The 25,129-nt window shown below is 40.7% G+C and overlaps 1 protein-coding gene across 1 annotated transcript in view; it reads left to right on the top strand.

Annotated features, from left to right (window-relative positions):
- LOC124291404 (glutathione hydrolase 1 proenzyme-like) overlaps nucleotides 1-21,317 on the top strand; it is a 55,001-nt gene extending 33,684 nt beyond the window's left edge. The window contains exons 6-18 of the mRNA XM_046728388.1: nucleotides 3,462-3,532; nucleotides 4,725-4,796; nucleotides 4,938-4,942; nucleotides 5,824-6,023; nucleotides 6,491-6,578; nucleotides 8,811-8,941; nucleotides 10,326-10,414; nucleotides 10,589-10,738; nucleotides 13,722-13,842; nucleotides 15,664-15,796; nucleotides 17,372-17,488; nucleotides 18,396-18,781; nucleotides 21,307-21,317. Of these exons, the coding sequence (XP_046584344.1) occupies nucleotides 3,462-3,532; nucleotides 4,725-4,796; nucleotides 4,938-4,942; nucleotides 5,824-6,023; nucleotides 6,491-6,578; nucleotides 8,811-8,941; nucleotides 10,326-10,414; nucleotides 10,589-10,738; nucleotides 13,722-13,842; nucleotides 15,664-15,796; nucleotides 17,372-17,488; nucleotides 18,396-18,556 (1,338 nt within the window). The 3' untranslated portion in view covers nucleotides 18,557-18,781; nucleotides 21,307-21,317. The remainder of the gene's footprint in view (nucleotides 1-3,461; nucleotides 3,533-4,724; nucleotides 4,797-4,937; nucleotides 4,943-5,823; nucleotides 6,024-6,490; nucleotides 6,579-8,810; nucleotides 8,942-10,325; nucleotides 10,415-10,588; nucleotides 10,739-13,721; nucleotides 13,843-15,663; nucleotides 15,797-17,371; nucleotides 17,489-18,395; nucleotides 18,782-21,306) is intronic.
- Nucleotides 21,318-25,129: the final 3,812 nt, after the last annotated feature.

Below are 25,129 nucleotides of genomic sequence, written 5' to 3'. Positions count from 1 at the left end.
TTGTTGCATACACTTGCTCATTATTTTAGAACATGCATGGGAAAGGTATTGTAGCAAGCTTATAGTTAAATAAAATAGGTGTATTCCCATGATTTTCTAGATTCATCACAACATATTATAGTTTCTGAAAGCATGACGCCATGACTGACGCAAACTCCGCACAACGATGACGGTACTTCTCTTAATTTCTGACTATTTCCCTTGGTCACAATGAAAACAAGAAGAAAATAACAACCAGCAGACTGACAGAATTTTCGGACTACTTACATGTCACATTTATGCATATACATTGCTTGAAACAACGAAAATTTCTTTGACAACTCCGGCGTACCCGTGTCAGTGAACACGCCATTTTGAAAAAGTCGCTTCCCGATAGTGATGTCATACGCACATCAACATTGTTATACATATTTGGTATTTTCATTGAGGTGAGGTTATGAATGAAAACAAACACGATCAATCTGTCCTGCTGCTTACATTTTCTGTTCTTATGCTTCTTTCGAATTTTCACAAACTTTTTTCATGTGATTAATTTCAGTATTATTATCTTTTGACTTGGGACTAGACAGTAGACCAGTTTAAAATCAAGTGGCACCAATTACGTCATAATCAAAGGGCGGTAACCCTCGCCTGTTTAGCTCGGCAAACAAAGGCTTCATATTGGCATAACATTTCAGCACTTATTTTGAGGGTTATACTTACATTGTAAGAAAAATGAGTGTATATTTTCAAACATTGGTATTAACTAATTAAAACAGTTCACTTTGATTCACAGAAGAATAAATGTGATTTATTCGTGTACACTTCCCCTTTAAGGCTTATATCATTAATTCGCGAACAAGGGGTATCCGTAAGGATAACCAATTGTTTTGTTGTTATGGCGGGGTCAAGGCTGGTCTTCCGGCGACCAAGCAAACCATTTCTCGGTGGCATGTCTCTGCCATACATATGAGCTATACTCACACAGGGCGTATCCCGCCTGTAGGTTTGAAAGCTCATTCCGGTTCGGGTTTGCGCAGTTTGCTATCGAGCATTGCAGCCCTGCCCATTGAGGAGATCTGCTCCGGCGGCTATTTGAGCTGACCGAAAGAGCGCTCATCCGTCATTACCAACTTGACAGACTCTCCAGTGAGCGTGCTCGGTTCGGTCAGCGGTCAGTTCTCCCAGTGGGCATGGTTCCACCTCTCTGTACCACATTGAGCTTCGAGGATTTTATGACATGGACCATTCTCTGACCAGGGGTACAGGTGCTGCACAGATGCCATATGACTGTTGTCCCTATAGATGGAGGTCTGTGGCACAGATGCCATATGACTGTTGTCCTATAGATGGAATAGTATGCAGTGTTAAACCACAGACAAGCAGGATATGTTGATGATGTACTGTGTTGGTTACCAGACGCGGCAGGTCTCTGTGGCACAGATGCCATATAACTGTTGTCCTATAGATGGAATAGTATGCAGTGTGTAAACCACAGACAAGCAGGATATGTTGATGATGTACTGTGTTGGTTGCAGGTATGCGCAGGTCTGTGGCACAGATGCCATATAACTGTTGTCCTATAGATGGAATAGTATGCAGTGTTAAACCACAGACAAGCAGGATATGTTGATGATGTACTGTGTTGGTTGCAGGGCGGCAGGTCTGTGGCACAGATGCCATATAACTGTTGTCCTATAGATGGAATAGTATGCAGTGTTAAACCACAGACAAGCAGGATATGTTGATGATGTACTGTGTTGTTGTTGTACTGTGTTGGTTACAGGGCGGCAGGTCTGTGCACAGATGCCATATAACTGTTGTCCTATAGATGGAATAGTATGCAGTGTTAAACCACAGACAAGCAGGATATGTTGATGATGTACTGTGTTGGTTACAGGGCGGCAGGTCTGTGGCACAGATGCCATATAACTGTTGTCCTATAGATGGAATAGTATGCAGTGTTAAACCACAGACAAGCAGGATATGTTGATGATGTACTGTGTTGGTTGCAGGGCGGCAGGTCTGTGGCACAGATGCCATATGACTGTTGTCCTATAGATGGAATAGTATGCAGTGTTAAACCACAGACAAGCAGGATATGTTGATGATGTACTGTGTTGGTTGCAGGGCGGCAGGTCTGTGGCACAGATGCCATATAACTGTTGTCCTATAGATGGAATAGTATGCAGTGTTAAACCACAGACAAGCAGGATATGTTGATGATGTACTGTGTTGGTTACAGGGCGGCAGGTCTGTGGCACAGATGCCATATGACTGTTGTCCTATAGATGGAATAGTATGCAGTGTTAAACCACAGACAAGCAGGATATGTTGATGATGTACTGTGTTGGTTACAGGGCGGCAGGTCTGTGGCACAGATGCCATATAACTGTTGTCCTATAGATGGAATAGTATGCAGTGTTAAACCACAGACAAGCAGGATATGTTGATGATGTACTGTGTGTTGGTTGCAGGCGGCGGTCGGTGATGTACTGTTGTCCTATAGATGGAATAGTATGCAGTGTTAAACCAGGACAAGCAGGTCTGTGTTGGTTACAGGGCTGCAGTATGCACCAGATGCCATATAACTGTTGTCCTATAGATGGAATAGTATGCAGTGTTAAACCACAGACAAGCAGGATATGTTGATGATGTACTGTGTTGGTTACAGGGCGGCAGGTCTGTGGCACAGATGCCATATAACTGTTGTCCTATAGATGGAATAGTATGCAGTGTTAAACCACAGACAAGCAGGATATGTTGATGATGTACTGTGTTGGTTACAGGGTGGCAGGTCTGTGGCACAGATGCCATATAACTGTTGTCCTATAGATGGAATAGTATGCAGTGTTAAACCACAGACAAGCAGGATATGTTGATGATGTACTGTGTTGGTTGCAGGGCGGCAGGTCTGTGGCACAGGTGCCATATGACTGTTGTCCTATAGATGGAATATTATGCAGTGTTAAACCACAGACAAGCATATGTTGATGATGTACTGTGTTGGTTGCAGTAGCTGGCAGGTCTGTGGCACAGGTGCCATATAACTGTTGTCCTATAGATGGAATATTATGCAGTGTTAAACCACAGACAAGCAGGATATGTTGATGATGTACTGTGTTGGTTGCAGGGCGGCAGGTCTGTGGCACAGATGCCATATAACTGTTGTCCTATAGATGGAATAGTATGCAGTGTTAAACCACAGACAAGCAGGATATGTTGATGATGTACTGTGTTGGTTGCAGGGTGGCAGGTCTGTGGCACAGATGCCATATAACTGTTGTCCCTATAGATGGAATAGTATGCAGTGTTAAACCACAGACAAGCAGGATATGTTGATGATGTAATGTGTTGGTTGCAGGTAGGGCGCAGGTCTGTAGCACAGATGCCATATAACTGTTGTCCTATAGATGGAATGGTATGCAGTGTTAAACCACAGACAAGCAAGATATGTTGATGATGTACTGTGTTGGTTACAGGGCGGCAGGTCTGTGGCTGTCCCGGGAGAACTCCGGGGTCTGGAGATGGCCCACAAAGATTTTGAGCAGAAGTAATGGTTACGGACAACATGACAACACGAAACTTAATACTCTGCATCACATCACTGAGAGTTACATACAGCTAGTTTTTGCAATTTTCACAAATGCCAGTTAACATGGTTAATATTCATAAAGAAAAATAATTTTGATATTTTATGCTACATATAATTACATTTTTGCATAGAATTGTTCCATTCCTATGCTACATATTATTACATTTTTGCATTGGAATTGTTCCATGGGCAGTTTCAGATGTTTAAGTTTGACTGTTGGAGCTGTAACTGAGCTGACTGTTAAGTGTCTTGAAATTGCTTGTTTGGAATACATGCAAGCCTGTTATGCTTTATTGAGAATTTAAAGAATTATGATTCTTATGGAAAATCAAATCAATGAAGTGCTCACTGTCTCATGGTGAGGTGAGGTGAAATTGGGTTTAACGTCGTGCTTGAAAATATTTCGCTCATATGACGACGTGCATGTGTGTGTATGTGTATGTGCGGCTGCTTGTACTAGCCCAGACTTAAGCTGGTTTTATAGTGCTAGCCCACTGAGATACCATGTCGCAGTGAAGCATCAATATGCCACTCAGACACATTATACTGACTCCGAGCCGACCAGTCCTTGTTGTACCCATTAATGCCGAGCGCCAGGCAGGGACCAACAAGTACCCTATTTTAACGTCTTTTGGTATGACGCGGTCGGGGATCAAACCCGTGACCTTCCGCTCTCCGGGCGGACACTCTAACCACTACACCACGGAGGCGGTCACACTGTCTCATGGTAGCTGTCATGGTCATAAATAGTGAGTGAGTGAGTTTAGTTTTATGCCGCTGTTAGCAATATTCCTGCAATATAACAGTAGAGAACACCAGAAATGGGCTTCACGCATTGTACCCATCTGGGGAAACAAACCTGGGACTTCGGCGTGACGAGCAAATGCTTTAACCACTAGACTACCCCACTGCCAGCAAGTCGTAAGAGGCGCCAATTGGATCAGGTTGTCAGGCTTATTGACTTGTTGATTGCGAGCTACCTTGAGTCATGCAGTTGTTTCAGTGTAATAGTTTCATGGTGTTCTTGAAGAAAGTGATGATATGGCTTCTTCTTACTTGATCTGTCATCCATGTGCCCCTAGTTGATGACACAGAGAAGATCACCTCAGTGAATATCTCTGCGACACTTTACGACACTTTGTTCCCTTAGGTTGACCTGGAGTGAGGTAGTGCTGCCAGCTGCTGACCTTGCAAGGAAAGGATTCAACGTCACCCGATATGGGTAGGTGCTGATAGTAGGGATGAGTTTCATCACTGAGTTTTATTATGAAATGTCAAACTTCATCTTTTGCAGCCAATACAGACTTTACCTGAATTTCAAAGTAAAGTTTGCACACTTACCATTCAAGCCTATTTTTCTTAGCTTAGGTATGAATTGGCTGTAACAGACATGTCAATAGTTCCATTAGCCAAGTTAGTATCAATGTTCTTTCAATGTTGCTCAAGCTCATATATTTGAGTGCAAACTTCACTGTTCACTGTCAAACAACTGAATGCTCATCACAATGACTGAAACGCAGTGCTAATTTTTAGACACCACTACCACCCACCACCCACTCCCCTAACCTACTACCCCCCCCCTACTACAGCATGGAGGCTGAAGCAGTGTCACTTGCTACTGTGAAAGATGTATGTCTTGGATACGGTGTAGTGTGTAGTCTCACTAATCCACATGCCTCTGTTTTTGAAAGACTGACTGACTGAGTTTGGTTTTACGCCTCTTTTAGCAATATTCCAGCAACATCACGGCGGGGGAGACCAGAAATGGGCTTCACACATTGTACCCATGTGGGGATTCGAACCCGGGTCTTCAGCGTGACGAGCCAACGCTTTAACCATTAGGCTACCCCACGGCCCCGTTTTTGAAAGAATGGGTTGTAGCAGTAATCAGTATCTTTACTGTGGTTATCTGTTATTTTGTTTGTCTGAAGGGAGTGAAATTATTGAAATTATTTTTGTTATCTGATTTACCTGCTATGGTAGTCCTCTTTATGAAAAGCAGTCTGAGTGGATGTCGCATTTTCATAACTTGACACACAATTTGTGTTCTATGGTGAGTTGGGCCACTATAAGGCCAGAAAAGGAATCGTGAAACAGCAATGGTAGAAAGTTGGCTTTGATGTAGGTTAGTATACGCTTTTGCCTCAGGAAGATGTCCATGCATTTGAAACTGTATACTCAGTATGTTTCGGGATACATTATTTTTGGACACATGACAACAAATGACATTCACCGTCATTCCCTCACAGCTAACACGCTGAAACACAAGTTCAAGGTCGATGACTTTAAAGGGACACTACTGGGACAGCTGTATGTGAGAAACAATCAGTTTGTGACTGAGGGAACGTTCATCGTGAGACCGGACCTAGCTAACACTCTGGATGCCATAGCAGAGAAGGGTGCTGACGAATTCTACAAGGGAGAAATTGCAAAATCTATCGTCAAGGCTGTAAGCACTCAAACCATAATAACTTCATAATAACAAAATAAATAATATGATAATATTAATGATATTTATTTATAAATGAAAGTTTACATATGTGCACATGCACATACCTAACTTGTAGCAGTTTTGTACTGGGCCATTTATTCTATATTACCACTTAAATTATGAATAACAGTAAGGTATATCGGGGTAGGTCAAGAATGTGTATCCAATCTTTTGAGTTAGCTTCTCAGAACTAAATTTGAATGAACAATCTAATGGTGTTTGATTATTTGTATTAATGATGCATTTAATGATAATTCGATATTATAGCATTTAGGTTCATCATTCAATAATGCAACATTTACCATTATCGAAACTTCTGAGACACACAATGTCAACACTTGACAGATCACTCTTCTTGATATAAAAAGTAATGAATGATCTAAAAGCATCACCACCTACAAAGACACAGCCTACTCTTGTTGCAGGTGAAGGCTCATGGCGGAGTGATGACCATGGCTGACATGGTCAACTACCAGGTGATGAAGAGACAGGTCCTGACGACCTCCTTCAGAGGTAACTACACCACATGGCTACACTGTCTTCTTATGTAACACTGTCACCTCATGTAACACTTGTCACATGTAACACTGTCATCTCATGTAACACTTGTCACATGTAACACTGTCATCTCATGTAACACTTGTCACATGTAACAGTGTCATCATGTAACACTTGTCACATGTAACACTGTCATCTCATGTAACACTTGTCACATGTAACGCTGTGTAACACTGTCATCTCATGTAACACTGACTGTCATCACCTCATGTAACACTTGTCACATGTAACACTGTCACCTCATGTAACACTTGTCACATGTAACACTGTCACCTCATGTAACACTTGTCACATGTAACACTGTCATCTCATGTAACACTTAACACTTGTCACATGTAACACTGTCATCTCATGTAACACTTGTCACATGTAACACATGTCAACACTGTAACACTCTCATGTAATGTAAGACTTGTCACATGTAACACTGTCATCACATGTAACACTGTCATATGTAACACTGTCATCTCATGTAACACTGTCATCTCATGTAACACTTGTCACATGTAACACTGTCATCTCATGTAACACTTGTCACATGTAACACTGTCATCTCATGTAACACTTGTCACATGTAACACTGTCATCTCATGTAACACTTGTCACATGTAACACTGTCATCTCATGTAACACTTGTCACATGTAACACTTGTCACATGTAACACTGTCATCTCATGTAACACTTGTCACATGTAACAGTGTCATCTCATGCAACACTGTAGTCTCATATAGCACTGTCATTCCATGTAACACTGTTGTTTCAATTAACACTGTTGTCCCATGAAACACTGCCATCTCATTTAACACTTATTATCCCCCGCCGCGCGTTTAGAGTGAAGCGGGGGCATATAGTATTAGGCTCCGTCCGTCTGTACGTACGTACGGATTGGAATATCTTAAGAATCGTTGACTAGATTCTTTTCATATTTGGTATCTAGGTTCATTACAGTATAAGCATGAGTGAGTGAGTGAGTATGGTTTTACGCTGCTTTGAGCAATATTCCAGCAATATCACGGCGGGGGACACCAGAAATGGGCTTCACACATTGTGCCCATGTGGGGATTCGAACCCGGGTCTTCGGCGTGACGAGCGAACGCTTTAACCACCTGTCTACCCCACCGCCCCTACAGTATAAGAAAGGTCCCAGTCAGGTTTGGTGACCATAACCTTCATTTCAAGGTCACAAGGGGACTTTAGCGTTTTATTCTTGTCAGCGAGTTATCTCAAGAACCGTTCACTAGATTTTCTTCATATTCAACACCAAGCTTTATCTAGGGAAGGCGCAGGGCCCAGTCAGTTTGGTGACCTTCACATAATTTTCAAGGTCATTGCAACACTTTGAAGATTTCAGCATGTTAAATTGCATGTTAAGATAGTCAGCAAGATATCGCAATAAACATTCACTGGATTTTTTCATGTTTGACACCAAGCTTCATCTAATGAAGGCGCAGGGTCCAGTCAATTTTGGTCCTTCACCAGGTCACTGCGACACTTTGAAGATTTCAGCAGGTTAACCTGAATTCACTGGATTTTCTTCATAGACTTTCAAGACTTCCCTTCTTTAGTACCATTATTGCATATTTCATGCACTCTGACATTCATGTCAAGGTCAAAGTCAGTCTTGAAAATATTTGTGTGTTTGAACAACTAAAGAGGTAGATATCAAGAGAGGTTGACTGGTCATGTTTTGGTTGACATTTAACTTCATCTTAAACTTTCATTACTTTATAAGTTTGATTTGATAATTTGCAGCGGGGATTATTGAGATTGTTTCAAGCTAACCTCAACCATCCCCTTTAACACTCATCCAACAGTCATCTTATGCAAACAACTCTGTCATGTGATGCAACTCTGTCATGTGATGCAGCAACTCTGTCATGTGATGCAACTCTGTCAGCTCATATAACAGCGTCTTATTATGCAACTTCCCACAACTACACATATCTATGTATGTTTATGTTGAACACATTCCAGTCCACTTTTCAGAAATTACAATACTAAAGCCAACACGGCACTAACTCATGGTAATCTCTATGTGTCACTATGCCATTCAGGTCTGTTGGTTGTGTATTCGTGTCTTCAAATCTGGGAGGGAGGAGAGGATACTGGGTGAAACAAATAAAGTTTTAGTCTGCCGAAAAGTCATTCTGATGGAATTATCTCTAACAGTAACTATGTTGTTACAGGAAGCACAGTGGTGACGCTGCCTGCGCCCACGTCGGGGCCGATACTGCTGCTCATGTTGAACATGATGGAGAGGTTTAACTGGACCCAGGCCAACATCAGCGATGCATCAACGTACCACAACATGACAGAGGTACAGTGTGGTATAGACACATGCAGATGATATACACCATCCTACCACAACATGACAGAGGTACAGTGTGGTATAGACACATGCAGATGATATACACCGACCTACCACAACATGACAGAGGTACAGTGTGGTATAGACACATGCAGATGATATACCATGATATACACCGACCTACCACAACATGACAGAGGTACAGTGTGGTATAGACACAATTCAATGATATACACCGACCACAACATGACAGAGGTACAGTGTGGTATAGACACATGCAGATGATATACACCGATATACCGACCTACAACATGACAGAGGTACAGTGTGGTATAGACACAGATGATATACAACATACACCGACCTACCACAACATGACAGAGGTACAGTGTGGTATAGACACATGCAGATGATATACCATGATATACACCGACCTACCACAACATGACAGAGTACAGTGTGGTATAGACACATGTAGATGATATATCATGATATACACCGACCTACCACAACATGACAGAGGTACAGTGTGGTATAGACACATGTGGATGATATACACCGACCTACCACAACATGTCAGAGGTACGGTGTGGTATAGACACATGCAGATGATATACACCGACCTACCACAACATGACAGAGGTACAGTGTGGTATAGACACATGTAGATGATATATCATGATATACACCGACCTACCACAACATGATAGAGATACAGTGTAGTATAGACACATGCAGATGATATACCACGATTAAATACACCGTCCTACCACAACATGTCAGAGGTACAGTGTGGTATAGACACGTGTAGATGATATACACCGACCTACCACAACATGACAGAGGTACAGTGTGGTATAGACACATGTAGATGATATACTATGATATACACCGACCTACCACAACATGACAGAGGTACAGTGTGGTATAGACACATGTAGATGATATACCATGATATACACCGACCTACCACAAAATGACAGAGGTACAGTGTGGTATAGACACGTGTAGATGATATACTATGATATACACCGTCCTACCACAACATGTCAGAGATACAGTGTGGTATAGACACATGCAGATTGTATCCCAATTGCATGGTACGATGCTCATGCTGTTGATCACAGGATTGTCTGGTCCAGACCCGATTGTTTTCACACAGCCGCCATATAGCTTGAATATTGCTGAGTGTGGTGTTAAATATCAATCAATCAATCAATCAATCGGTCAATCAATCAATTGGTCAATCAATCAGTCAATCTTTGCTCATGAATATCATAAGGACATATTATAAACTAAGTAAAATATCTCCTCCTTGACATTCACACTTATCTCATCATGCAAGGACAGTGTCCAACACAGTTGTAGTGCAATGGTTCAACTTGTTTTTCAGATATTTAAATACTCCTATGCCCACCAAGGTCTACTGGGAGATCCCGACTTTGTTCCAAATATGAGGAACACTTCCTTGAATATTATTGCGTAAGCATAGTTTTTGTACTACAGCTTGATTTAATTATATCTGAATCAGAAACAATGATATCCCTTAACGAGCATGAGGTTTTACAAACTGAAGGACTAAAATAGTAGTTTGTTTGATATTTTGTATAAAAAATATTTTTTCTGTTCGTAATGTTTTTATAACTTGTTTTACAGAAAAAAATATGCCATTGAGCTGGCCAATCTTGTTGACAATGAAACCCACCCAATATCCCACTACCATCCTCTGTATGCTCCGGAGGTGAACAAAGGCACAACGCATCTATCTGTTGTGGACACATCAGAACTCATGGTCTCCGTTACATCGTGAGTATTTTATATCACTCTGTATAAGGCGACCTCATGTATAAGGTGACCCATGTATAAGGCGACTCCATGTATAAGGCGACCTCATGTATAAGGCTCCCCGACCCCATGTATAAGGCAACCCCATGTATGACTCCATGTATAAGGTGACCCATGTATAAGGCTGACCCCATGTATAAGGCTAAGCGACCCCATGTATAATGCAACCCCATATATAATGCGACACCATGTATAAGGTGACCCCATGTATAAGGCGTCCCCGACTCCATGTATAAGGCAACCCATGTATAAGGCAACCCCATATATAAGGCGACCCCCATGTATAAGGCGACCCCATGTATAAGGCGACCCCATGTATAAAGATCCCCGACCCCATGTATAAAGATCCCCGACCCCATGTATAAGGCGACCCCATGTATAAGGCGTCCCCGACCCTATGTGTAAGGCGACCCCATGTATAAGGTGACCCATGTATAAGGTGACCCCATGTATAAGGTGACCCCATGTATAAGGCATCCCCGACTCCATGTATAAGGCGACCCCATGTGTAAGGCGACCCCATGTATAAGGCAACCCCATGTATAAGGTGACCCCATGTATAAGGTGACCCCATGTATAAGGTGACCCATGTATAAGGCAACCCCATGTATAAGGCGACCCCATGTATAAGGCAACCCCATATATAAGGCGACCCCATGTATAAGGTGACCCCATGTATAAGGTGACCCCATGTATAAGGTGACCCATGTATAAGGCGACCCCATGTATAATGCAACCCCATATATAAGGCGACCCCATGTGTAAGGCAACCCCATGTATAATGCAACCCCATATATAATGCGACACCATGTATAAGGTGACCCCATGTATAAAGGCGTCCCGACTCCATATAAGAGCAACCCATAAGGCAACCCCATGTATAAGGCGAATCCCATATATAAAGACGACCCCATGTATAAAGGCGACCCCATGTATAAGGCTTACCCCATGTATAAAAGGCGACCCCGTAATAAGACCCCATGTATAAGGCAACCCCATGTATAATGCAACCCCATATATAATGCGACACCATGTATAAGGTGACCCCATGTATAAGGGGTCCCCGACTCCATGTATAAGGCAACCCCATGTATAAGGCAACCCATATATGACCCCCATCCATGTAAAGGCATCCCCCACTCCATGTATAAGGCGACCCCATGTATAAGGCGACCCCCCACTCCCCCCATGTATAAAGGCGACCCCACATATAAGGCTGTATAAGGTGACCCCCGTATGTATAAGGCGACCCCATGTATAATGCACCCCATGTATATGGCGATGGGCAGACCCCGACCCCATGTATAAGGTAACCCCATATATATAAGGCGACCCCATGTATAAGGCATGTCGGCCCCACTCCATGTATAAGGCCATGTATAAAGGCATCCCCCACCCCATGTATATAAGCATCCCCCATGTATAAGGCAACCCCCACTCCATGTATAAGGCGACCCCATGTATAAGGCATCCATCCCCACTCCATGTATAAGGCATCCCCACCCATGTATAAGGCACCCCATGTATAAGGCATCCCCCACTCCATGTATAAGGCGACCCCATGTATAAGGGCATCCCCACTCCATGTATAAGGCGACCCCATGTATAAGGCATCCCCCACTCCATGTATAAGGCGACCCCATGTATAAGGCATCCCCCACTCCATGTATAAGGCGACCCCATGTATAAGGCATCCCCCACTCCATGTATAAGGCGACCCCATGTATAAGGCATCCCCACTCCATGTATAAATGACCCCATGTATAAGGCGACCCCCATGTATAAGGCTTACATGTATAAGGCATCCCCACTCCATGTATATAGGCACCCCCATGTATAAGGCTGACCCCATGTATAAGGCATCCACCCATGTATAAGGCGACCCCATGTATAAAAGGCGATCCCCACCCCCATGTATAAGGCGACCCCCTCCATGTATAAGGCGACCCCATGTATAAAGGGCTGACCCCATGTATAAGGCCCCCATGACCCCATGTATAAGGCGACCCCATGTATAAGTATGCAGGCCCACTCACATGTATAAGGCGACCCCCCATGTATAAGGCGACCCCATGTATGGGCGACCCCATGTATAAATGTATAATGCAACCCCATGTATAAATGCAACCCCATGTATAAGGCCCCATGTATAAGACCCATGTATAAGGCATCCCCCACTCCATGTATAACCCCATGTATAAGGTGACTCCATGTATAACCCCATGTATAAGGCATCCCCACTCCATGTATAATGCAACCCCATGTATAAGGCATCCCCCACTCCATGTATAAGGCGACCCCCCATATGCTGACTCCATGTATCATGCATGTATAAGGCATCCCCACTCCATGTATAATGCAACCCCATGTATAAGGCATCCCCCACTCCATGTATAATGCAACCCCATGTATAAGGCATCCCCCACTCCATGTATAATGCAACCCCATGTATAAGGCATCCCCCACTCCATGTATAAGGCAACTCCATGTATAAGGCATCCCCCATTCCATGTATAAGGCGACCCCATGTATAAGGCGACTCCATGTATAAGGCGACCCTGTAAAGATCTGGGTTAGAATTCATCATCTGTAACCCATGCTTGATGTAAGAGGTGACTAACGGGATCAGGTGGTAAGGAACGCTGACTTGGTTGACACATGTCATCGTATCCCAGTTGCATAGATTGATGCTCATGCTGTTGATCACTGGATTGTCTGGTCCAGACTCTCCCATACATTGGCATCAGAAGATGAGAAAGTGAAGTCTGGCCATATTATAATGATGAAAAGGAAATTCGAAATTTTCTGTAATGAATGTGTTTAAATCTCTGTGAACATGTGGCAGATCTTACAGTGAGTATGTAAAAAGACCCCAAATATATAGTATTGAACAACCAAATGCAAGAATTACAAATGAAATGTTAATGATTTTGATATGTTCAAGGACAATCAACGAATTCTTTGGGTCGAAGGTCACTACAACAACGGGTATTTTACTGAACAATGAAATGGCTGACTTTTCCTTCCCCAACTTCACTCGTATCAAGGACCTTCCTCCAAATAAGGTAAGTTACGATGTCAGCAGTAGTGTGAGTTACATGATCAAATGACTCACTCTCAGACACAGGAACCATGTTGTCTCTGAGTGTGTCTGGTATTGTATACTAGAAGACATGACTATCTCTAAGGGATTCGAGGTCTTGCCCAGCTGGGGCGGTGGGGTAGCCTAGTGGTTAAAGCGTTGGCTCGTCACGCCGAAGACCGGGTTTCAAATCCCCACATGGGTAAAATGTGTGAAGCCCATTTCTGGTGTCCCCTCCGTGATGTTGCTGGAATATTGCTAAAAGCGGCGTAAAACCAAACTCAGTCAGTCAGTCTTGCCCAGCTATGAAAACAGTCACTCAACAATCCTGTTCAATTCCTTTGTGGCTTAAGATAAATACATGAACATTAAAAGTTTTGGAGTCAGTTAAGGTGCACTTGAGGTCACTAACTCAATGTATGATGATTGTGTGAAATTGTCCCTTGTGAATGTCTTGTAATCAGTTCCGAGGAGTATTGTTGGCACTCTGTGGAGACTTCATAATTTAAGTGAGTGAGTGAGTGAGTATGGTTTTACGCCGCTTTTTAGCAATATTCCAGCAATATCACGGCGGGGGACACCAGAAATGGGCTTCACAAATTGTACCCATGTGGGGAATCGAACCCGGGTCTTCGGCGTGACGACCGAACGCTTTAACCACTAGGCTACCCCACCGCCCCTCATAATCTAAGACAGCTATAGCTTGTAACAAGTAATGTTCTCACATGTGACAGAATCATGTAAGAGGTCAACATAACTCAACATAGACATCACAGAAAACCTTTGTATACAAATTTCCTTGGGACTTCTTACTGAAATTTGATGTCACTTTATAAACATGATCTCTAAGCTGTTAATGGCTGAAATTGATGGTTGAGGTCATTCAACTAAAACTGCCTGCATCTTTGTTGTTTAGTTATCCAGACTGACTGACTGAGTTTGGATTTTACGCCGCTTTTAGCAATATTCCAGCAACATCACTGCGGGGGACACCAGAAATAGTTATCGAGATACAATGATAGATGACGCTGCTTCTGCTTTTCCATGAATCGCAAACACACCTATCAAGTTTCTTCACTCAATCACCTATTCATTCCTTCAAATGTGCTGACCCACTCATTCCTTCATTCATTCACTAACTCTGCACTTTCATTCAGCCAAAGGTGGCTCTAAAGCCTGGCCAGGAACCATTGGCTTAAAATCCCAGAATCACTCTCATTTGATTTGTATTCTGATAGCTCTATGAAACTGTATCACTTTGGTCTTTCCTGTGACCGGAAGCTGTGGCATAACTTAGTTGCTGAAGATCCGGGTTAGAATTAGTCTTCTGTAACCCAAGGTTGTAAGAGGCGACTAACGGGATCGGGTGGTCAGGCTCACTGACTTGGTTGACACATGTTATCGTATCCCAGTTCCGTAGATCAAAGAACAATGCTCATGCTGTTGATCTCGGGATTGTCTGGTCCAGACTCGATTATTTACAGCTACAGCTGGAATATTGCTGAGTTTGGCATAAAACTAAACTCACTCCGTCACTCACTCACTAAAGACTGGCGAGGAACCATTGGGTTAAAATTCCCAGATTCACTCTCTTTTTGATTTATATTCTGAACCTGAACATGTGTCACTTTGGTCTTTCCTGTGGTTTAATTTAGTTCACAATGTAATCTTGGCAACCAATAAAAAAATATATATATACAAAAAAATTAAAATAAAAAAAAAAAATTTAGTTGCTGAAGTTGAACCGTGACTCGTCCGTGAGTGTTATGAAGAGAGAGCTCAGAAAGTGTACATTTGTTTGCAGAATAATTTTCTTGAGCCAGGCGAACCAAAGCGTCCTCTGTCTTCCATGGTGCCAACTATCATCTACAACCCAGGCTACCCCTGTGCACTAAGGATGGCTATCGGTGGATCAAATGGAAGAAGGATCATTGCAGGTGGAGACAACTATTCACTTAAAAAATCACAATAATTATATTCAGTGATTGAACTAGCAGACTAATAGATGGCTCCTAAAACCTCTGATAGCTGGGTGGCGGTGGCAAGTCATAGTGGTAGTAGTGTTTGTTTGTTGTTGAACGCCACACAGCATTATGGTGGTAGTAGTAGTAGTAGTAGTAGTAGTAGTAGTAGTAGTAGTAGTAGTAGTAGTAGTAGTAGTGTTGGGAATTGGTTATAATCTCATAATTGATGATTGGTTCCTTACAATCGATCAATAAACATGTAGTTCTTTTGGGTGTTTTGGCAAAATTTCACATCTTTAAAGGATGACTAGTATGTCAGGAACATAAATTTCTTGGAGTCTTTAAGATAAATTCAATCATGACTTGAAACTAGCTGTAGTGCTTATGAAATGTAACAGACAAAACAAACCTTGTGAACAATATTGTTTATGAAAACAAGTGTTCCAGAATTGTTTGTGTTCGATTATGAGAAAACATGATCGATTGCTTGGTCGTTTAGTCACTGCGACCAATCTTCGATTATTTCAATAAATCGGACCACCACTAAGTAGTAGTAGTAGTAGTAGTAGTAGTAGTAGTAGTAGTAGTAGTAACAACAAATATGAAATTCCTGCTTATGAAAATCATAAAATATTATCAATAATTTTCATATAATATTTTAAATTTTGATGTTAGAAAGCAAGTTCATTAAAAGGACCATATTACGTCCTCTGAACATTTCCTTACCTGGTTTAGCATATCTTTTCACAAATGTGATGTTACAAATTTATTAAACCTTTGACAGATGACTACAAAACCAATTTCAATTGTCATGAAGAGAAACAACATGAGTCTTAAACTTCTAAAAACACCAATCTTACTACTTTGGAAAAAGCCATTAATTACATGATAAAAAAGAGACATCTAAAAGCAATGAATTTCCAGGTATGAATAGCCACTAATTATACCAGTGTTGATGTAAAATAATTCATTCTTTTAAGCTTGGCAGGCCACATGTTAAAATCAAAATTTGTTGAAATAATGCAAGGCCATGTTATGGCTGGTAAAATGTCGTCTTAACAGGGAGTCTAAGCATGATCATAGGAAGGGGGATAACTCTTGTTGCCATAACGTACTTGCTGACATCAGAATAGGTACACCCAGTTGGACTGTGTTGGACTGTCAGTAGCTATGATAATGTGCACATAATTATTTTGAAAGTGTATCATAATATCAATCACTGGAGTGCCATGTCAAGATTCAATTGTTTAAGAGACCATATTGGTTGAATATTGATGAAGATGGCTTTCGACTGCCAAAAGTAAGAGCTCAAGTAACAAGTCAATTCTTAAGACCAAAAAACACTATATTTTCATTATATATGAGATTTTCAAATATTTCACATAATGTACTAGATTTTAAAGGGAATATGGGTACTTGATAGACGACCAAATATATTTTGGGACTCTTTTTCAATGTATACTTTTGTCATTGGAGAAACTGAGTGTCCAGTGTGTATTGTTTGGCTGACTTGTTATAATCGGATTTAATTGTGGATTGTGATTGCAGGTGTTGCTGAGACAATTGCCAATGTGATGGCATTTGGAATGGGTCAGGATATAGCTCGTTCTATTGAGAGACCAAGGATATATGACGATCTGTATTCAAACAGAACAGAGTATGAAGGTAAGATTGCTATACAATGCTATACAGAGTCCAGGTATTCATGGTTGTGCTATATAGAGCTGATGGATTCATATTGGTTCCGTTCCGTATGTAGCCCAAGTATTCATGATGTTTCTATCCAGATGCCAAGGATTCAAGATGATAACTTGGTAAATATTCGGAAATCTCTGATCTTCCTTTTGATCTTGTAAGCCAAGTCGATGATAGCCACCATGTTCCAAATACAACCTGCAAACGTTATACCAAACCACAAGTTAAAGCTTGTAGATTGAAAAGGCTTTTGGTAGAGATTAATGTTCAGTGCTTGTTGTGTGGGTGAGCAAGCAAGTGTGTGAAGGGGAGGTAACTCCTGTTGCCTTAGCATCCACATTTGTTATGTAAACAAGTTCCATGCATGGTTTGTGTTAGAAATAGATGTCATGGTTTCAAGTGATATTCAGAATCTGGTTCTGGAATTAGGATATTGTTGTCCTACTGTTTTTAAGAGTACCTGCATATCATGAATTTTCTCATTTGTGGAGAGATTGAGTAGTAAGGTTCCTACCAGCTTATGTTGATGGTAAGACACACCATCAGTGCACATTGACACACCATCGGTGCACATTGATGCACCATCGGTTGCACATTGACACACGGGTGCACATTGACACAACATCGGTGCACATTGACACATTGATGCACACACTGATTGGTGCACATACACAAACTACTTTCAGTAATAAGTTGTGAGATAAAACATGATACATGACCCGTGCTCATCGTCTTTTAAACCTTGGTTTTTCAGCATCATGTTCGCAGTTTTACGAACCTGTAGTAGCATTTAGCCATAGCTGCCCACCCACTGTACCAGGATACAGCTTAGAGGACAGTTCTCATTAAATATTTGTGATTGTGATCTCTGTTGCAGCATTGTTCCTAGTGTCTGTTGTGGACGACATGAAGAAGATGGGTCACAACATGGTCAAGGTCAGTGAGGGTCTCAGCGTCGTCCAAGCTGTTGCCAAGGTCAATGATGCAATTTTTGCCCACTCAGACTCCCGCAAGGGTGGGAAGGCAGCTCTGTTTTAATAAGGAATTGGATTTGTGAAATATTTCTGTTTATCATTCCAATTGTTTGAAATGAGAGGTGTGGTAAGGGTTTTGATGAAAAATATACTAATTGAGGGGACGGTTTTTTATCCTGTTTTTTCCCCTATTTTTCATTTTATCAGCTATTAACTTTAAAGTTTGGAATTAGGTTTGGTATTTTGATCCAAGAAATCATGAATTGTGTAATTTATGTCCATGCTGACAGTTATATTTACTTTATGATTTGCAGATATATTTGAAGATATATATAATATAAGACATTTTTGTCTATGTTATGCATAGTATATTGGTGATAGGATCATGAAATAGAGGTGTTCGGCTGTGGAGGTGCAGAAGAATGAGTTTGTTTGCAACTTGTCATGTAAGTTTAGGATACAGAACTTCTTTCTGTTTATCTTCATAGTTTGTGCCTCATTTTGTAATGGTGCAAGAAGTATGGAATCTCGTATTATTTCTTAATATGGAGTGGTGGGGTAGCATAGTGGTTAAAGCGTTCGCTCATTACGCCGAGGACCCTGGTTTGATTCCCCACATGGGTACAATGTGTGAAGCCCATTTCTGGTTTCTCCGCCGTCATATTGCTGGAATATTGGTAAACTAAACTCACTCACTCACACTCAATCATTTCCTAATATTCTTAAATTGTGGATGTTCAAACAGTTGTTTATTTGTCAGGGGAAAATGGATGGAAAATTTGCAGAATAACTTTTAGAATTCTGAAATATTTCAGGTTTAAAATTCACATTAGTGTTGGAGGCATTGGCCAGAGATGATCCACTGTAGCATAATAAGTAGTGTTTTGTTTTATTGAGGGCTAGAGGTAATCAGAGGTGTGTCCCTTTTATGAGACAGGTCATAGGTTTGAACCCCAAATATCTTTCTGATTATGATTTGAACTTTTGTGAAATGGGGTTCTACAGGGTATGTTGGTTAACACTGAAATTTGTTAGCCTGCAGCCCAGAGTTATGTCCTTCAGTGGCACCAGGATCTGCTGCTATGCTGGTTGTGGGTTCAAATCAGTTCACCTTGATTACAATTCTACCTGTTCTCATGGGTTTCAGTGATAAACACCCATGATCTGATTCACGTCCACCAACATAAAGCTGATAGACCTTCATAAATATGAAATACTGTTTAAAGTCGAGTAGAATTTGTGATTGATTGATATTTATGATTAACAGGCAGCTTATCAGTCATTCATTTATTTTATTTAGTGTTTATATATGATATAAGCCGTTAGAGCACCATAGTGTGCTTGTGGATTTCAGCTGTGCTAAACGTGCTTGACATGTGTCACTGTTGCTAGGGTTGGATCTGCCGAAACAATTCACTCACTCACTCAATACAGTGTGTTTCACCAACCTGTTCTTCCAACAAATGTGTTTAGTTTTGATGTTTGTAGATTTGTGAGCATAAGAAAATGTGTTTAAATTATTTCAAGCACAATATTATATAAGTTGCATTTTGGGAGATTTGTCAAAAAACATGTGGTATTTAAACTTTCTGTGTGCAATATTATGCCAATGTTGTGAACATTCTCTAATATACAAATTGTTAAGGAACATGTTTATCCTACTATCCACTGAGTTGTAGTGAATAATGTGGAATAACTGAAACAATTTGTTTCCTTCATCATTTCCACTTCGTTATTTCAACATTATTATTTCCACCTGTGTATTTACTCTTGGTTTACACCTATTGGTGACCTTGACACATGCTCAATTCCAGTTTAATATCTTCAGGGTCCAGCGCTACAAAGCACTCACAGTGCTACGACATTTGTAAGCTTGTGATAAACTACAGAGTCACAATACGTCGTAACACTGCAAATGCTTTGTGATCGGTACCAGAACCTTATTAGTACTGTTACTGCAGATATGGACCCCATGCTGAAATGTACTCAGTAGAAATACACAGATGTACCAACCTGGGTGCCGTTATACAAAGGGATGTAAGGTGACCGTAACTTCCATACCTTAACATAGACTTAACATAGGTGCATCCATAGGGTGTGTGCAAGGGTCGCAACCCCCTTTTTGTCCTGAAAGTTTATTAAATGACCATTAAAACTCTCATGAAAATGACGTGTGAACCCGTCCTTTGTCAAGAGTGTGCACACTCTTTCTCAAAAAGCTGTATCCGCCCCTGCTTAAGGTAGTCATAGCACTATGGTTGTTTTGTACAATGGCACCCTTGTATGCTTGGAGCAGGCTATTCCACATGTGACTAGGTTGTAGATTACAACACTAGAAAGTGCATAAAGGAAGCAGTCCACACATTGTGGAATAGTCATTAGTGTGTCATCTTGTCCATGTGTAGGCTTCTTTCTGCATCTGGGACAGCCAGTTGTATCTTACAGCTATAACTAGTCCAAACTGAAGTGTAGATTAGTTAAATTTACTTGCCTGCCCCTGACATAACTATATCACTGTTATGATTCATTTGATGCACCATATTATTTGTTAGTTATTTCCTCAGACAGATAGCAGTGAAACTCTTGAAGCAAACCACTGGATTGATCAGTTCTGCTTTCTCCACTGTTGTCCTGGTTACACCCGAATCTAGATGGAATTGAATCTATGTCCAGATAAGGTTCTCCACATTCTTTGTGTTCATGTCCTCGACAGTATTATTTTTCCTTAAAGTATTTGTTTGTTTGTCGTCACAGTTGTCATTTGCATAATATTGTGTTGTCATAGTTACCGGGGTACAACTGATAATGATTTAGTTTACTTTTCAGTAAGGCCAGACCAATATTATTCCTTGTTTTACAGATTTTTTCCTCAGAAAACCTAAAGGCATGAGGGGGAAAAAATAAAATTAAATCACCTGTCAAAGTAATATTCCTTCTAAATACTCAAAGTATGGTACTTTGGGCAATTTATGAAGTGTATATGGGGCAAAAACAATCTAAAACAATTTTGAAGTGTATCTTGTATTTCTTGTTTACATTTTCGGCCTATAAAAACATTAGGATTTTATTTTTTTTTGTGAGCAGGGAAAATTAATTTTTATTTTTATTCTTATTCTTGAAAAAATATGACAGGCGGATCTGTGAATCAAGAAATAAAATTGGTCTGGCTTAATGAAATTATGAACTTGGAATGATTGTACTTACTGTCGATAATGTATGCCACTCAACTTTTGATAGGAAATTTTCAGATATGTTATTCTGATTGAATATAAACCACCTCACATATTGTAAGAATCATGTTTATGTGTCATGGGAATAATTAAAATGTCCCTGGCAAAGTGGAGTAGTATATCTTGGATATAGGTGTAACGTAAATGGCAACTACTATTTATGAAACCTGTGCCTGCTGGTTCTTATATTAATATTACCTGATGAGATTCGACATTATTTACAGGATTCTGTGATGTATGTGGAATATTGCTGATTAGCGAAAACAACATTTACTTAACAATTAGCCAGATCTTCTACTGACGTGTCCTCATATTCACACACAGGGATGTCGTCACGATATGGCTGAAATATTGCCGATGTGACGTTAAATTTTAACTCACTCACTCACTCACACACAGGGATGATGATCGGAGTAAAGATCTGACTTTAGGGAGATTGGTTGTGACAGATAATCTGTGATACTCGTAGCTCATTGGCTGCTCTCTAATTATGCTGAAGTCAGCAGTATTCCAGCTTTAGCAGTGGCCTCACTGATTGTATAAAGGACTCAACAGACATCAATACATTATTTCATATTACTAAAGGGGCGGTGGGGTAGCTTAGTGGTTAAAGCAGTGGCTCGTCACGCGGAAGACCCAGGTTCTGTTCCCCACATGGGTACAATATGTGAAGCCCATTTCTGGTGTCCCCGCCGTGATATTGCTGGAATATTGCTAACAGCGGCCGAAAACCATAAACCATACTCATGTAACTATTGTGTCATGTTATAGTTTGCTCGTGATGTTGATCACTGAATTATTTAGTCCAGATTTGAATGTGTACAGACCTCCGCCATACAGCTTGAATACTGCTGAGTGTGGGGTTAAACAACAAACACAATCATATTATATTTGATATGTTGTGCCATACCTAAAACTCAAAATATACAATAAGCATGCACAATTGTTTAATATTTCTATAATACACCTGTCATTCCTTGTATGCTACTCCAGGTTAGAATATTGTTCTTCAGTAACTCATGCTTGTCGTAAGAGGCGACTAACAGGATCGGGTGGTCAGGCTCGCTGACTTGGTTGACACAGGTCATCAGTTCCCAATTGCGCAGAGCGATGTTTATGCTGTTGATCACTGGATTGTTTAGTCCAGACTCGATTATTTACAGACCGCCGTCATATAGCTGGAATATTGCTGAGTCCGGCGTAAAACTAAACTCACTCACTCACTCACTTGTATGCTACTCAAAATAAGTTAAGCACACTTTATTCTTTCATGTTGCTATAGTTTGCCATGTATACGTCTCAAATATGTAGAAGCACACACAATTATTACAGTTAGTCCATGTACACTACTCGGAGGAAATTTAAACTCACTCAGGTCATTCAAATCACTATGATTAGTTTGTCATGCTAAACCACAAGCCTTGATAGCTGGACTAATAATTTAGAAGATTTTAGGGTGTTTTTTAAGCAATATGAATCCGGGCCAGACAAAGAAAAATAAATATTTTGGAAATTCCTATCTCTGTAGTCAAGATTTCAATATTTCAGTGGTGAGGATTTGGGTCTTTTATAGACACCGATTGATAGTTCATGGTTGATGTCGTCATCTTCGTATTCGTCTGTATGGCTTGATGTGGTATGTTGTATCTCCCAGCTAGAATGATTTCTGTAAATATTTTGGCTATTAAAGTGGTGCTATAGAAATATATTAAACCATTTTCAAATTGTTATGAAAGTTATCAGATGTACTTTTTCTGTGTATCCCTTTCAGGTATTGGGAGTTCAAGGACTGCAGGAGAAATTATAACACTTAGCAAATGCTTGACCCATCATAACTTTGCTGTTTTATATATTCTGTAGGGTTGTTGCCATCTGAAAAAATCATGTACAAAGGAGAAAAACTTACCAAGAAAACACCAAAATCAGCTGGGTCTCCATTGTCATAAGTCTAATACATGTAAATGAAGAAATGACTCAACTGATAACTTTCGTAACTGTGTCTCCCTATTGTCCCCTGTTCTGTCCCCAAACTTAAGTTTTTACTCAAATTTCAAACTGAGTTTGACAATTTGAAACAGCTAATTTTGAACTCAACTGCATTTTTAAAATAAAAGAGCCCAAAATAACTTAAGTAATCTAAACACCAAACTCCATGGGAATGCAGATCAGCTATGACCAAGTCGGAGAGGTTATATCCCCTCTAGATAGCAAAAGGCAGAGAAGAAATTGACTTGATTTCCTCATTTCTTAAAATTTTTCTTATCTTGAGGGGTTCAGATCTGTTTTGGGGCAGTGGGGCTGGCCTAGTGGTTGAAAAATTCAGCTTCACTCATCAAATTTGCCAAAGAGATCCCTAATGGTTAAAGGTTTGAATTCCAACATGGGTACAATGTGTGAAGCCCATTTCTGGTGTCCCCCGCCGTGATATTGCTGGAATATTGCAAAAAGCAGCGTAAAACCATACTCACTCACTCACTCAAATCTGTTATTATCGGTCTATGGCCGTCTATTCTTGGATAACTCAAAGATACGATCCAAATATTTGAAGCAAAAGAATAAGATTAGACCAGCTCTCAATTAGCTTACATTAACACACAATATTTAGATTAACTTTGTAGACGTAGATGTTTGGTGACATGTTTTCGGAAGGTGACTGGTGTTCTTAGATAATATTTTACATATTTGTTCATCCTACTTTTTGGGTAAATACTGTTTGAGTAATTTTTGGTGCTTTCAGAAGTTGACAATCGATGCCCTTTTTAAAAATATTTTGTACCCATCCTGTTCCTGTATTTATGAGAAGTATGTGACGACAGGATAGGTTGTCATGGAAACTGCACTGAGCATCATGCTCATGAGTCAAGGCAACTCTGTTTTCTTTGCGAGTCCCTTCCTTGGAGGTGCCAGCTTCAGCAGGTTGGAATCCCATTTCCTTCCGATTATAGGTCCAGGTGTGTCAGCACCAATGTGGTATAGGTGTATCATCTGTTTAACCTTTCCTCTAATATTGAACTATAGGCGGATCCAGAGGGGGGATGCAGGGTGCACCCCCCAACCCCCTGCCTTTTTGTCCTGTATGTTTATAAAATGACCATTGAAACTCTCGTGAAAATGAAGTGTGCACCCCACCTTTCTCAAAAAGCTGTATCCGCCCCTGTTGAGCTGACCTTCTGTGATAAAACCATAATACTGATAACCAACATTTTAATGTATTTTGTCTTATAATGCTGTTTATTGTTTGTTCCTTGTTAGATCTATGTATGTATTCTTTGTGTCTAACGCTCCTTGAACTGTGACAGTGATGCTAATGGTATGAAGTATTTGACCACACTAAACCACCCCTTGCCAGTGAAGAGCTGAAAATAATCTAAACAATGGAAAATTTTAATTTTGAACAAACACTACAC

The sequence above is a fragment of the Haliotis rubra genome, unplaced genomic scaffold (assembly GCF_003918875.1).
Source record: "Haliotis rubra isolate DU_JTF1 unplaced genomic scaffold, ASM391887v1 Scf490, whole genome shotgun sequence".
Classification (NCBI taxonomy): Eukaryota; Metazoa; Mollusca; class Gastropoda; order Lepetellida; family Haliotidae; genus Haliotis; species Haliotis rubra.
This window is presented reverse-complemented; position numbering and strand designations above follow the sequence as displayed.